Source organism: Dromiciops gliroides, chromosome 2 (genome assembly GCF_019393635.1).
Source record: "Dromiciops gliroides isolate mDroGli1 chromosome 2, mDroGli1.pri, whole genome shotgun sequence".
Taxonomy (NCBI): domain Eukaryota; kingdom Metazoa; phylum Chordata; class Mammalia; order Microbiotheria; family Microbiotheriidae; genus Dromiciops; species Dromiciops gliroides.
The window spans coordinates 218,939,430-218,955,827 of record NC_057862.1 but is presented as its reverse complement, the minus strand read 5'-3'; the positions used below and the strand labels follow the sequence as shown (position 1 = coordinate 218,955,827).

Here is a 16,398-nt window from a genome sequence, read left to right as displayed (position 1 = left end):
GCACTTTGTCCATTTGCCAGCAGACAAACAAGGATCTCACATTTAGAACACCAACAGAGAAGTAAGGTTTCACAGAGTCTAAAACCTGTAATTCTCAGAACCCTTTGCTCCCTTTTCTGCTTTCACCATTATCATAGGAAATAATTTTCTTAGACTTTCAATATATACAATAGACCAAAATACAAAATTACTTTTAAAGTGAACACAATCTTATTGTTAAAGCAAAGACTGGGAACTGCTTTGTATTTTTCCTTTTGTCCCCATGGGTTTTCATGGCCAAAGAACCACCATCTGGCTAGCCTACTGGTAAAGAGCTTCTTTGGACACTTCAAATCCAGCCTCAGATACTTACTAGCTGGGTGACCCTGAGCTGGTCACTTAACCTCTGATTGCCTCAGTTTCTTCAGCTATAAATTAAGGATAACAATAACACCTACCTCCTAAGGTTGTTATTAGGATCAAATAAAATAATTATAAAGTGTTTAGCACTATACCTGAGACACACAATAAGTGCTACAGAAGTAATAGGAGAAAGAGGAACATGAGGAGGAAGAAGAGGAAAAATAATCATTGTCACAGCTGTAGTCCCATATCCCTTATTCTAAACTCCTTTCCATGTTTCCTGGAAAGACTACTCATGAGACTCAAAGTAAACTCCCCATATAAAACAGTTTTAACACAAGATCTTTGCTATCTCTATCTGATGATTCAGAACTGCCCAGTATTTGAACTTAAAATGATTGCCTATTACTGGAAGTTCACTGCTATAATTAGCATAAATTGGAAACTAAACCCCCAGTTACTCCTAGTCAACAAGTAGTTCCTTAATATCTAAAAAGCAAAATTTCTGCTAAAAAATAGCACCAATTGTAAAACTATTCACGAGGGCCCAAAATTATTCCCCCAAATACTAGCAACAGGGTTCACTAATGTACAGGAGCAATCTGGTACCAACCTAAGTAGGCAGCTTATCCAATTTCCTGTTATTCAAACCAATGTTACCCTTCACTGACAAAAATAAGTAATGAAAGGCAACTAGGTAGCACAGTGAATAAAGCACCAGCCTTGGATTCAGGAGGACCTGAGTTCAAATCCGATCTCAGACACTTGACATTTACTAGCTGTGTGACCCTGGGCAAGTCACTTAACCCTCACTGCCCCGAAAAAAAAAAAAGTAATGAATCAAAGTAATAAAGAGATACTACTGGAAGCTAGGAGGTACAATGGATAAAGCACTGGAGTCAGGAAGACCTGAGTTCAAATCCAACTTGAGTTCAAATACTAGCTGCCTGTCCCTGGGCAAGCCATTTAAACTCTGCCTCAGTTTCCTCATCTGTAAAACAGGGAAAATAATAGCACCTACCTCCCAGGGTTGCTGTGAGGAACAATGAGATAATAATTTCAAAGCACTTAGCAAAAGTGCCAGGCACATAGTAGGTATTATATAAATGTTAGCTGTTATTATTATTATTATTATAAATGTTAGCTGTTATTATTATTATTATTATTATTATTACTACTACTACTACTACTACTACTACTACTACTACTACTACTACTACTACTACTACTACTACTACTACTACTATTACCACAAAAGAATGCTTTAGCTGTGAGCACTTTGAACAGCATTACTTACTTTAATACTCAGAGTGAGGGTGTACCATTTTTTAGGCCTGACATTAGCACGTCCTTTCTTCACTTTCACCATTCTAACTGCAAAAGAAAATAGAGCATATGGATGGATTATTTTTTTCTGGCTTAAATCACAGAAACAAGGATCAGGATGGAATCTCAACAGGACATTTAATCCTTGCCTTTAGGAATAATCCTTCATGAAATGGTTATCTAGCTTCATTTATAGATTTATAACTTAATATAGAAATATTAACACATATTTCAAGTGCTTTCAAGATGCTGACAGTCTAGTTGGGAGAAAAATCAAATTTACCCATTATTCAAGAAATAGTTATTGAGAACCAACTTAATATTAAGCATTGTGTTAGGTGTGCAAGATGAATAAGCAAAGCTCCTTATTCAACAAAGTCTTGGGCTTCTAGTTGTTCATATGTGTGTATACATAAACATGTGGGTATATGCATGTGTATGTGTATATGTTTGTATGTATGTTCATATATATACATATATACCTTACATGGGCTTTTTCTATTTTTGTAAATATTTATCAACTTCATTTGAAATCTGTTTTCTGGGGTATAACTGTATATATTACACTTTATTTCCTCCTTGCTTGCTGTCAATTCATGTTTGCTAATCTGATTTTCTACTTTATTTTTTCTTCATCAGGTTAGAAATTAATTGATTTTGTTAATCTGGTTCTTCTTTGTCTAGGCTGTCCCATTTAGCAAGTCTCTTTTAATCAATACCAAAATATTTTGTTGGCTCCTGCATGATAATATAATTTGTGGTCAAGAAGGGCTAATGTCCCCTTCATTTCCACCTTTTATCCATTACTTCCCTTGACTAGATCTCTCTTGCTCCTCCAAATGAATGCTTTTATCATTTTATCTAGGTTTGTAAATTATTCCTTTGGTAGTTCTGAAGTTTTACTAAGATGTTTTCTTTGTCAGTTAAATTTGATGGATTCTTTGTGGATATGTTTAAACTGTATTTAGCCATTATTCTTTTAATAGGGTATTTGGGTTTTCTTTTGCTTAATTTTTTTCTTCTTCATGGAAGACCTATATTTCTTATATTATCTTTTCATGTCCAATTTTCAAGTCTGAAATTCAAGTTCATATATCCTTCTAAGCTTATTTGATGTTTGAAAATTTTTCTTCCATAACTTTTTCTTCTGTCTTTCTAGCGCTAAATTCTAATTTTGTTTTCTCTTTTGAGGAGAAACTACTGTTTTCTGAAAAGAATGAAAAATATCTGTCTTCTGTTCTAAAGTCTTTATTATTTAGACTTGTTGATTTCTGTGCTTATTCCTTTGATATTTTCACTTAAGTCGTTCTGATTTACAGGCTTCAATATGCCCAAGTGGCAGGCATTCCCTTGGGGTTATAAGGAAGGGATTAATTCCAACAATCAGTGCTTAAAATCACAATAGCCACAAGGGTCACAAGGCCATCCTGGCCCATTATTCAGCCTGTGAGCAGGAGACAGGGAAAGGGAGTGTGAACTGTAGCTTTTGACTAGATATGAACACTGTACAATACACCTTTTACTTAAACATTTCAAAGGATGCTTGATTTCATTAAGGTGAGTATTTTCTCCTCTCACAGTGCAAATAACAATCTAAACATACCTTCTCAACCCATGGGACAAGCAAAATACCAAGAACCTAATAGCTGCTTTTAAAAATCCTTACTGATTGTCTGACTTGGTAACTATGTAACATTTGTCCATATCTTCTTTAAAGTGGTCTACCTAACAAATCAGAGACCTTCATCCAGATCTCTCTGTATTAAAAGTTAATATTAGTAACAATAATAATAATTAGTAGTAGTATACAGGGTACTATTATAGCACTTGGGCTAACCATCTGTTTTTAATCCCTCGCTCTTTCTAAATGACCAGTTTTGAAGGGAATTAGTGATTTTAAGAGGCAGAGGAGATCATTATAGGTACCAGGGACAGCCACTACAAAGGGAAGGAGATGGGAGAATGAATGGGCACTATGAGTGAGGAAGTGCTAGGTCAGTTTATCTAAACTGTGAAATTCTTGAAGGAGAGTATAAGTATAAAAAAATAGGGTGGAGCAAACATTTATTAAACACCTACTATATGCCAGGCACTATGCTAAGTCTCACCTGGAGTCAGGAAGACCTGAGTTCAAATGTGACATCAGATACTTAATAGCTGTTTGACCCTGGGCAAGTCACTTAACCCTGTTTGCCTCAGTTCCTTATCTATAAAATGAGCTGTAGAAGGAAATGGCAAACCACTCCAGTATCTTTGCCAAGAAAACCCAAAATGGGGTCACAGAGAATCAAACTTGACTGAAACAACTGAACAACAGTCAATAAACAGTTGTCTATCAAGTGACATATAAATATTTACTTACCAAGATCATTTGTAACTTGGTAGGTCCCATCTGCAAAAACCCAGAAGAAAATTCCTCTGGCACTTCTAATGACTCCCCCGCCCTTATTTACTCTTCCAGCAATGAATACACCACCGGCATAAGTCTCTATGTAGACATCACAAGATATTACAAGATTCTTCCTAGGGAACAAAACTGTCCATTAGTTCCCACCAAAATCATATTTTTCTAAATAGAAATTAAATGTATTATGTAAGCATTTGCTTCTATATTTATAATGAATAGGAGAACTTAAACATTCTTTTTTGTTTGTTTGTTTTGGTTTTTTGCGGGGCAATGGGGGTTAAGTGACTTGCCCAGGGTCACACAGGTAGTAAGTGTCAAGTGTCTGAGGCCAGATTTGAACCCAGGTACTCCTGAATCCAGGGCCGGTGCTTTATCCACTTCACTACCTAGCTACTCCCGAATTTACACTTTCTAAGAATTAATACCATGTAGTAGTTAATTGCACTATTAATAACAGTTAACATATACAATTATACCTTCCACATTTCAACTTGCCCCATCAACAGGTTTGATATATTGAGGGTCTGTATAGGAAATTAAATAGGGATTTTGGGGGAAATTTGCAGAAACCACAGACAACATGCGAAGGCCAGCAGATGACAAGAGCCTATGACTAAATACTAAACCCAAATTTTAATAAGGTACTGTAAAAAACCCATAAAAGAAAAAGAAAAAAAAAATCAGACTACTCTGGTATAAAAGGAGGACCAAAATTTTTTACATGGATTTTCCAGATTGTGGGGACACATTGCCCCTAATTCCTATGATGTAGAAGGGAAAACTATATTTATATAACACCTTAAGAACTGCAAAATGCTTTACACAAATATGATGATCTCATTTCACCCTGACAGCCCTCTGTGATAGGTTCTTTTATTACTCTCATTTTATAATTGAGGAAACTGAGGCAGACAAGAGGTTAAGTGATTTGTCCAAGATCACAAAACCAAATAAATGTCCGAAGCAGGATTTGACCTCAGGTCTTCCTGACTTAATGTCGATCACTCTATCCACTGAACTACCTAAGCTGCCTTAGGAGGGCTAGGCACAGGACTCCTCGGCTCTATTAGTTTTTGCAATTTCTCATATGAACTAATCGAATAAATTCATTGCTTCTGTTAATGTGTCTCTGGGGAGAAGTACTTCCCTTTAAACTGAACCAGACTTAAGAGTCAAGAAGAAAGGTACAAACCAGGAGAAGATAGCTTTGCAACTCTTCCATGAAGTCCTACTCAGAAGCCATATTGTGATAAGGAGGAGACCCTGGATTCTAGCTCTAGTAAGTTCTACCATTCTGAAATGGTTAGTAGTACATAGGTCCTGGGCAAAAAAGCTGAGTCTGCTCACAAATAGGAGACTGGTAAAGAATTCTTTGGCCAGGGCATCCCATGAACAAAGTTTGATTGGCAGTTAACATGTTCTCATCCTAAAAGGATAGCTAGGTGGTGTAGCTGTGATGGGCCTGGAGTCAGGAAGACCAGAGTATAAACCCATCCTCAGACACTCACTATCTGTGTGACTCTGGGCAACTCACTGAAATTGTTTGCCTCAGTTTCCTACACTGTAAAATGGATATAAAAAGACCACCTACCTTTCAAGGTTGTTGTGAGGATCAAATGAGATAATTGTAAAGCACTTTTATAGTGCCTGACCCATAGTAGGCACTATAAAATCAATATGAATCTAGTCACTAATTTTCCAATAAAATGATTTTAAATGATAAAAACTAAAAGGAAACCAAACTCAAGGTAATTTTATAAAACAAATAATCATGGCCCTGGAAATCAGATGATGAAACATAACCTCTTCCTTTAAGCAGAGAGTTGGGGGGGACTACTAGGGCTAAATATTGATTATGCCGTCAGATGTGATCACTGAGTGTTTTTGCTTCATCATTTTTCTCCTTTACAAAGAAGGGTTCAATTTTGAGGTGGGAGGTGGGGCAGAGGGAATAAGACTGGGGGGTAAGAAGTGTTGTCAAATGATATTAGAAAAAGACATCAATGAAACTTATCCCCAAAAAGATACCAAATTTTTAAGCTATCTAGAATAACTATAGCTTTCACAATGAATTCTCCCTAGGTTTATTTTATACCATCCAGGGACAATTACATGGTTGCAATTGCTTTATTCAATTCTGTGTGAAGAATAACCAAAAAACAAATCATATTATCTCTGAAATTAATTCATATACTATTCAGTGATTAATAACTCCTTCAAAGTGTGAGGTTAGGGGCAAGCAAGTGACATTTTTGTCACTTTTTTGTAATGAGATTCTGAGTAAGGTGGACAAGAATAAAAGTGGGAACCAGAATTAAGTGGGAGTTTTCATTAGCTCTCAGAATCTCTTTTTAGTGATGATCTTTGATCAATAAACAAGTATTTATTAAGCTCCCATCATATCCCAGGCACCATAGGTAGGTGGGTACTGGCACTGGAATTATTGTTCACATACTGGAAATTATTATTCCATTTCAAGTAAAATAAAACTAAGGTGGCATCTTGAAACTGAAATTGCAATTAAGAAAATTACTTCAACATTACAATAACTAATTGGGGGAAGGGAGTACTTTAAAGAAAAGCCAATGTCCCAGTTTCCACATCTGTAAAATAAAGAGACTAGATTAGATAAACTCTAGGTTCCCCTTCAGCTCTCTCAAACTCTGGCTTTCTACAACAAAAACGGTCTTAGTTTTCACAACTACAAGTATACTGCATAAGGATAAAAAATGTCTCTACTATATAACCTGTAAACCTACTGGGAAGAGACCATATTTAATCAACTATACACTCTATACTCCCTACTTCAATCCTGCTACTCAGATAATGTTTAAAAGGGCCAAGAGTAACGGAGGCGGCACAATAAGCTCATCTTTCTATTTAAATGGAGAGAGATCTTACAATTTTTTTTCTGCTTCACATATCACAACCCATAATAAGTGATTCTAGATTCAGCACTTATCAGGAAATTTTATAGATAATGGATGAAATAGAAGAGAGTGCAGTTCACTCTTCCACAGTCATAATTTCCCTGTAGTGCTGACGAAAGCAAAAGAAAAAAACATATCGGCCAATAAACTAAGTAAATTTGATACTCAGGATGCAGAGTTCAGATAAAAGCAATGAAAGGCAATTTTCTGGCTGCCAATCTGATTACAATCAATGCTTGCTAACAAGATGGAAAGTTTTACATGGTTTCAGTTAAAGTTACTCAGAGTGCTAAAATTACTCTGTTGGCACTCCAAGAAAGCTAAACAAGAGAGGGGGATATGTCTCCTGCAAACTGAAGCACTTTTACAATTCGTGGCACTATTTCTGTACTTTTCTATAAAACGATATTGGTTTACTTAAGTGGAACTGAAAATGAGCACCCTAAACTTCCTTCTTTATCGAACAATTTTTAAAATTAGCCTTTTTGGGGAAGCTAGGTGGCACAGTGGATAAAGAACCGGCCCTGGATTCAGGAGTACCTGAGTTCAAATCCGGCCTCAGACACTTGACACTTACTAGCTGTGTGACCCTGGGCAAGTCACTTAACCCCCATTGCCCTGCCCCCCAAAAAAATTTTTTTAAAAAATTAGCCTTTTTTTTTCCTTTACCAGTCTATGGCACCCTCAGGAAGTATACAATAAAATCAATATGCCCTCCTAATTGGTAGAAAAAGTTTTGGGTTTTTTTCCTTTAAAGAAGACTGAGTCTCGGGGCAGCTAGGTGGCACAGTGGATAAAGCACTGGCCCTGGATTCAGGAGGACCTGAGTTCAAATACAGACTCAGATACTTGACACTTACTAGCTGTGTGACCCTGGGCAAGTCACATAACCCTCATTGCCCTGCCAAAAAAAGGACCAAGCCTCCTCTCTTGATAAGGGTACCAGCCCAAATTCACTCTATTTGCCACAGGAACTTTGATATACTCCATTTCCAATCTCTTTAGGCAGCCTGATGGCCCCTAATCCCACAGGCTCGACATATCAGTGCTCGATTTAGTACACACACCCAGTTGGCTTTAGTCCACAGCAACTCAGAATTCCCAAGCTTGAGAGCTCCACTGGCCTTTGTCTCCCCAGTAGGAGAGATTAAAGGTGTGTATTACCACCCCCAGCCTCTGGTAGAAATTCTTACACATCAGAGGTATGTGACACTTTGGAGGACTGTTCTAAGATATTCAGGGTGGGGCAGCCAGATGGTACAGTGGTTAAAGCACCGGCCCTGAATTCAGGAGTACCTGAGTTCAAATCCAGCCTCAGACACTTGACACTTACTAGCTGTGTGACCCTGGGCAAGTCACTTAACACCCATTGCCTACAAAAAACAAAAAAACAAAAATAAAAACAAACAAACAAAAAAAGATATTCAGGATACTTAATGGGTGACATTTGCATGGCATAAATATGTTGTCTCACCTGCAATAAACTGCAACCTAATTTAATCAAACCAATTGTTGCTTATAGAGAACCCACCATTTGCTCACCACTCTGCCAGATGCCAATGAGATACCAAGCTCCTTCAAAGAGCTTTCCCCTAAAATTATTACTAGACAGATTGCTAAACTGGGAAGAAATCAGTATGGGATTAAGATTGGAAAAGGTTTCATATAAGAGGTGGGATGTAATCCACACCTTGACAGGTAAACTATTTACATAATGGGAGAGAAATAATGGTATTCAAAACAAGGACAAAAGTAGGAGAAAAACACAGACACATATATGAGTAATGGCCTCTGCAGGAGGAAGACCTGTATGATTGGAGGAGAACTGGGAAGCTGGGGGAAAGCTGGCAAGGGAGCATCTCACAGACAGTCTCGAAAGCCAAGAACAGGAACTTAAGAGTTAATATGGTTAGCAATGAAGAGTCATTGTAAGCTCCTGAGCAGGGAAGTGATATGATACAAGTAATATGACAATGATTAGACTGGAAGTAGAAGGAACTCAAGGCAGGAAGGCTATTTAGGGGGATTAAATTGTCATTTGTGCCTTCAGATTTCTCTCTCTATAGAGATATTAGAACATAGATCACAGAATGTTAGACCTGGAAGGGAACTAAAATTCAACCTCTTCATCATTCAGGCAAGGAAATAACTAATTCTACTTCCAAAAGCTTCTGTGTAAAGTAACAGTATCCATTTTGTAAATTATGCAAACTACAACTAATAAATTAGAGATGTGAAAAAAGTAGACGAGGATACTGTAAGAGCCGGAGTTCCCCATTTATTACCAGGACTGACGATCACTTTCTAGACTATCATAGAGGGGTGTGTAGGTTGGGATGATGGATGAGATGGGTCTCTGCAATCTCTTCCAAAACTGTGATTACATTATCACAGGTTTAAATACATTTAAGATAAACAACTCCCAGTTGTCAGGAATCATCCCAGTACAAAAGAAATATACCTCACTGAGATAAAGAAACCTGGATTCTAGTTTCAGTCCTGCCAATTTAGCTGTTGGTCTTCAACAATTTATCTAACCTCTCTGGGCCTTAATTCCCTCATCTGTAAGAGGAAGTAAGTCAAATTAGATGTGCCCTAAGTACCCCATCTCTTGCCTGGACGACTATAATAGCCTCCTAACTGACCTTAGTGTCTTCAGTCTCCTTTTCCTATCCATCCTTTGTAGATCCTCTAAGCCACAACTGACCTTGTAATTCCTGTGCTCAGAAATCTTCGGTAGTTTCATACTGCCTAGAAGGTAACAAACTTCTTAGCCTGCCATTTAGGGCCCAATCTGGATCCAAATCACCATTCCAGACTGCTTTCAAATTACTTCCTTTTATTTACTCTGCACAGCAACCAAATTTCCTTATCTTATCCTGCCCCCTTCTGCCTCTGTGCTTGTGTGCAGTATCTCCACATCTCAAAGACACTTTGACTGAAACAGGAAACATTTCATGTGCTATCATTCTAACACAAAGATGCAGTCCTTTCAATAGCACTGAAGTCCTACCCTGATGCTTTGTTGTGATGCGGAGGTGACCTTAGACTCTTAAAAGCCGTGGCAGCCAGACCCAGAGTTCCAGAAGGTTCTACCCTCACTGGGAAAGCTTACAGTGCAGTCATGAAGTATGTGTCATCCAAAGATTAGCCTAGTCAGATAGTCCATCCATCAGCAACAGGAAGCACTTATACAGCAAATCACTGTACAGATGTAGTGTTTCAAAAGCCAGTAAAGCTTAAAACTGCATTCCAACTTTGGGAACATGCTTTATTACCTCATTTGATCCCTACAATTACCCTGTCAGGTGGGTGCCCTTATTGTCAAGGATGGCTACAGGTCAGAGGGTTAGTTGGTTTACCTCCCTGCAAGACTCAATGCACTGTACCACCTAGCTGCCACACAAAGTTGGTGTTTAATAAATCTTGATTAAATGGAAGTTATAACATTATGATTCCAAATAGTAGGTATACTGTAAATATTTTTCAGCTGAATAGAGAAAAACAAGCATCACATTAGGTAGTAAGTTCTTTATTAAAAGAACTTGCATCTTTGGATGAAATTGGTGGCCTCAAATTGAAGCCCTTTCCCAACCTAGGAAAAGCAGTTTTTAATTCACTGTTTTAGAAGTTTATACTATTCTGGATAAACAATCTTGAATTTTTTTCTTGGTAAAACTCATAACTTACTTCAACTGCTTAGCTATTCCAGTATTTAGTATAGTCCTTGGCACAAAATAAGTACTTGTTAGCCAGCTGACTACCTGATGGACTTGTTACTGGTATTGAGGCACAGTGCTTGGCACTATGAACAGAGAAGTGAAAAGATTATACCATCCTTACCCTTAAAGAGCTTAAAGTCCCAGAAGGGTTGAGAAAAGAATGGGTACATGTAAAAATCCAAGGTAAAACCATCCTATCCCTTTCATTGAGACACCCATGACCACAGAGGAGCAAATGCAGGTATCAGGGTTTTAACTTGTATTTCCTCACTCTTTACACTACAGCTCTCTTATTTAATATTCCAAGTGGTAGTGAAGACAACATTTGACTCAATTCAATCGGTAAGTTTCAAAAGTGTGCTACCTATCCAACTATAAAAGCTAGTTTTGCCACCTACTGGACAAAGACGGCACTTTACCTTCAATTCCCCAACAGGAATTATCAATACAATCCTAAAATTCATCCAGCAGGTGGCAACCTAAGACCAACAGCTACAAAAATGGGATTTACAGAATCAAAAACATGTGCAACCCGACATTGTCAAAGGAATAACAAGTTATCTAGGGTACTTTTCATTTTCACATTCAAGTTAAAACGCTCCTAGCACACTGAACTGAACAATTAGCAGAAACGACAGTATGCTCACTCTCCTCAAAAAGAAGGGACTTGCCGTTTTGTCATCAGAGAATCAAAGAAATGGGGAGCTCGGGGATCTTACGAGACTATCTCATTTAACTTCCTCATTTTGTAGATGAGGAAACATAAGCTCAGATAGGGAAATGTAGTTTGCCAAAAGGAACAAGCACACAAATATATCAGATATTTAGCAACCCCTACATAGTAACACAAGACTGACTGCTGGAATTGCATTGAAATGGACCACAGAGCTAGCAAGCCAGGGCCAATAGGCCCAATTTACATACCAGTTATAATCTCCTATAACACTGATGGTCTGATCTGCATCAGAGGCCCAAGTAATAGGTCGCTGAGTAAGCACTTGGCGTAAGGTGAAGGTGTGGTTCCCCAAGTCTTCAGCATTGGTGAAGTACTCAAATACTCCTGTCTGATCAGCAAAATTTGGAGCTTCACTGAAAGGTGGATTACCTGGTTTGAAAATAAAGAATCATCATTTTGTGTATGATGTTAAATACTTTGGATTTATATTTCTAGTCATTCATGGAGCAATTTTTAAAAATCTTTCAGCTAAAAAAAGCAAATAATACATACATATGTGTATGTGTATGTGTACACATGTATATGTATATGTGTATATATATATGTACAAACACATATGTGTACAACCATACAAACTGGCCAGAACTTAAAATTCCATGTCAATAAAGAGCAAGCAATTATTATCTTCTATGTAATGAATTAAGTATATTAAATTTTGTATTACTATTTTAACCTGTTTTTTTAAATCGCACATTCTTTTCCTTTACTAGGAGATAATCACCTCAATTTCTTTCTAATGTTTTTCAATTATATATTTTTTCCTTTCAAAAATTTTAGGTGTCATTATATTATTTGTAGAAGAACCATAAAAACCTAAAACAGCTGGAACTTAGGTTTTTTCTTTTCCGTTTTTGAAAATTAATATAATGTAGTTTTTGTCTAAAGCTCATTTCCATAAGGAGTGAGGGGCAAAAGAAGGGAGGGCAGATTGGGGGAGGGGGCAATCAGAAGCAAATCCCTTTTGAGGAGGGATAGGGTGAAAGAAGATACATAATAGAGTAAATATCATGGGGAAGGGAATAGGATGGAAGGAAACAGTTAACAACAGTAATTGTGAAAAAGAGAAAAGGGAAAAAAATTGTACAAAAAATATTTATAGCAACTCTTTGTGGTGGCTAAGAATTGGAAATTGAAGGAATGTCCATCAATTGGGGAATGACTGAAGAAGCTGTGGTATATGATTGTAATGGAATGTTGTTGTGCTATAAGAAATGACAAGCAGGATGATTAAAAAAAAAAAAAAACCTATGAACTGATGTATAGTGAAGTGAGCAGAACTGGGAGGACATTGTGCACAGTGACAGCAGTATTGTTCTATGAGCAATTGTGAATGACTTGACTACCCTCAGCTATGCAATGATTCAAGACAATCCCAAAGGGCTAATGATGAAGCATACTATCCACTCTCAGAGAAAGAACTGATATTTATTGAACACAGACTTTTAAAAAAAAGAGTACTTGGGGCAGCTAGGTGGCGCAGTGGATAGAGCACTGGCCCTGGAGTCAGGAGTACCGGAGTTCAAATCTGGCCTCAGACATTTAACACTTACTAGCTGTGTGACCCTGGGCAAATCACTTGACCCCAATTGCCTCACTTTAAAAAAAAAAAAAAGAGTACTTGTGGATTGTACATATATAACCTATATCAGATTGGTTGCTGTTTTGTGGAGGGAAGAAGGAAAGGGAGGGAGGGAGAAAAATTTGGAACTCTAAATCTTATAAAAATGAATGTTGAAAACTACTTTTACATGTAACTGGAAAATTGATTAATGAATTAATTAACTACATCAATTAAAGCTCAGCCCCTATCATGGCCTCCACAACACTATCTTTATGGTTAAATGAGAGTTTTTCACCCAAATATCTCACATTTATTTATATGGAAATGTTATTGGTCAAAGTCTTTTCACATCCATTACCTTATTTGAGTCTTGCAGCAATCCTGTAAGATTCATTTCAGAGATCACCTTTGAATTCTAACTTTCATAGCTTTAATAGTTAATTAATAATAGCATTTTAGATCTGATGTCTCAGCAGAGCCTCCTCACTTCAGAAATGAGAGTAAAATCAGCTTTTGATACAGCAGAAGTTCTACAATATGTATAACTAGCCCAGCTATCACACACTCATTGCTAATCAATTTAAATCAATAAAAGTTAAATTTCTACATAGAGAATTTAGGTTAGTGAATTCTTCCAAAGATAGTCAAAACTACTAGCGAGTTTTTAGAAAGTAAATTTAACTAGGCTACTTCTAAGGGAGTTACTCAAAAAGCAACCACTAGGTTTTCCTGAGCATTTGTGGGACACCATGTCTGGACTTCCATCTTGAGAGATCTTGATGGAAAACATTTTGCAACTAAGGATACCTTGAACAAGGCATCCAAAGGGTGCAGAATTCCTCCTGATGGCCTCACAACAGCACTTAGGTGGCACAATTTCAGTGTAACCCTGGACTCTTCATTTTCACTCACCCCACACATCCAAATCTTGTCCTTCCTCCTTTCACAGTACTCTCCCATGCAACCTTTCTCTCTGTTCACCTGGCCAATACTTGGGTTGCAGCCCTTATCCCCTCCAGCCTGGAGTATTACAAAAGTCTTCTAATTGGTCTCCCTACCTTTAGTCTCTCTTCCTGCAATCCACCATCCACTCAGATGCTCAAGCGATCTTCCTAAAGTGTAGAACTGACCATGTCATATCCCTTCTCAAAACACTATAGTCGCTCCAGGATCAAATGCCAAATCTTTTGTTTGGCATCTAAAGCTTTGTGTAACCTGGACCCATCTTCCCTTTCCCATTTTCTTAGACTTTACTCCCCTCTTCATGCTCTACAACCCAGCTATACTGACCTATTGGCTATTCTTCCAATTCAGGATTCCATGTCTCACATATGTGTCTCTGAATTAGCCATCCCTTTGTGCCTGCAGTGTTTTCCTTTCTTATCCCTGCCTCTCAGTTTCGCTGGCTTTCACTCACTTAAATTCCACCTAGGACAGGAAACCTCTCCTGGTCCTTCCAGTGTAAAATGAACTATTATCCACTCTGGAAATCTTGTATAAGTACACATTTTCTCCTTGAGGGCAGAGACTGTTTTAAATCTTTCACTGTATCACTACTAGGTTTATATCCCAAAGACATTCCAAAAAAGAGAAAAAGACCTGTTTGTACAAAAATATTTATAGCAACTGTTTTTGTGGTGGCTAAGAATTGGAAATCAAAGGAATGTCCATCAGTTGGGGAATGGCTGAAAAAGCTGTGGTATAAGATGGTGATGGAATATTATTGTGCTATAAGAAATGACAAGAAGGATAATTTCAGAAAAATCTGGAAATACTTGCATGAACTGATGTATAGTGAAGTGAACAGAACAAGGAGAATATTGTGCACAGAGTCAGCAATATTGTTTGATGAAGAACTACGAATGATTTAACTATTCTCAGCAATACAATGATCCAAGACAATCCCAAAGGACTAATGATGAAGCATATTATCGATATTGATTGAATACAAAATGTAAGCATGCTATTTTTCATTTACTTTCATTTTTTCCCTTTTATTTGAGTTTTCTTATACAAAATTACTAATATGGAAATGTTTCACATAACTGCATATGTAGAACTTATATCTAATAGTTCACCACCTCAGAGAGGGGGAAAAGGAGGGCGGAATAGAATTTGGAACTCAAAACTTCAAATAAAAATATTTATCATAAATGAATAAATGAATGAGTGAATGGATAAATATATCTTTCACTGTGTCATCTGAACTTTGAGCCTGGCATATTAATAAATAATTTTTGATTATTGCCAGTGACAGTACGCAAGTCCCATAAAGATCTCCTAGCCATAAAATTCCTGTGTCATTTAATCAAACATTTATTCAAAACTAAGAAGGTTGGGAGTCTTAAATGAAGAATTAAAATCGTTTTTACCCTTGCAAAGAAAAACAAAAACAAAAACCTGGAGGATTAGCCTGTTCATGACTGAGATTTTACTCTGACTTCATGAAGAAAACAAACTGGTATACAGCACCTGACAATTCTAAAACTAAAGACTATGTTAAGATATTTTTTTTTATTATTAAGATTTTTTTTTTAAAAAAGACTTACGAGCATTGAAATCATCTTTATAGCTAGATGGGAATGGTTTCGATGCTGGTGGAACAGGATAACTTCCCTTCTGACCTGTAGTGATGGTTGATAAAGTGTACACTTCATCCACACCCAATTCTAAGGTGACTGTGCTGTTAATAACCTAAAAGGAAAAGGGAAAACAATGGTTAAGTGAACAGGTTGAAATCAGAAAAGGCTTCAGGGGCTACCAGGAAAACTTCAGGGAGAACTTTATAAGTGGCTGTGAGAATCAAACATTACCCTAGGAAACTGTAGAGCTTCTTTCCTTGGCAACAGTCTAAGATTATGTATACCTATTGTATATACCTACATACTCGGGGTCGCATAAATATTTCTCAGGTGAAAAGAGTCATGAGTGGAAAAAAGTTTAAGAAGCCCTGGCTTTGGAGGATCTGTGAAGAGCACAGAAAATGATAAAATGATAAGTTACTTTTCATAGCAGAAAAAAGGAGAATCCTGCCTCAAGAAGAGAGAAGAAAGTAGTTGTGAACTCCATGAGAGTTCACAAAGCACTTCCCTCACAGCAATTCTGTAAGGAGACAATAATAAATAATTATCATTCAAATGATTCGACAGTTAAAGAAGAAAGTGAAGCATAGGAGGAAATGACCAGGCCAAGGTCAAACCAAGATCAAGCCTGGTGTTCTTTCTTCTGTATAATATTCTGTGCTTCAATCTCTCTGTCTGTCTCTGTCTCTCTCTCCCCGCTGACAACAGCCTGTCTAAAGCTCAGAGCCTTCCAGTAGGTAATGGTGCTATGGATAAAGGGCAACCTAGGTTTTCCTCTGGTTCTTTTAATCC

General features: G+C 37.3%; 1 protein-coding gene across 1 annotated transcript in view; it reads right to left on the bottom strand.

Moving 5' to 3' along the window:
• GALC (galactosylceramidase) overlaps window positions 1–16,398 on the bottom strand; it is a 69,952-nt gene that overhangs the window by 9,457 nt on the left and 44,097 nt on the right. Inside the window, exons 13-16 of the mRNA XM_043984845.1 lie at window positions 15,574–15,718; window positions 11,652–11,832; window positions 4,031–4,191; window positions 1,640–1,716 (exon numbers count right to left, since the gene is read on the bottom strand). Of these exons, the coding sequence (XP_043840780.1) occupies window positions 1,640–1,716; window positions 4,031–4,191; window positions 11,652–11,832; window positions 15,574–15,718 (564 nt within the window). The remainder of the gene's footprint in view (window positions 1–1,639; window positions 1,717–4,030; window positions 4,192–11,651; window positions 11,833–15,573; window positions 15,719–16,398) is intronic.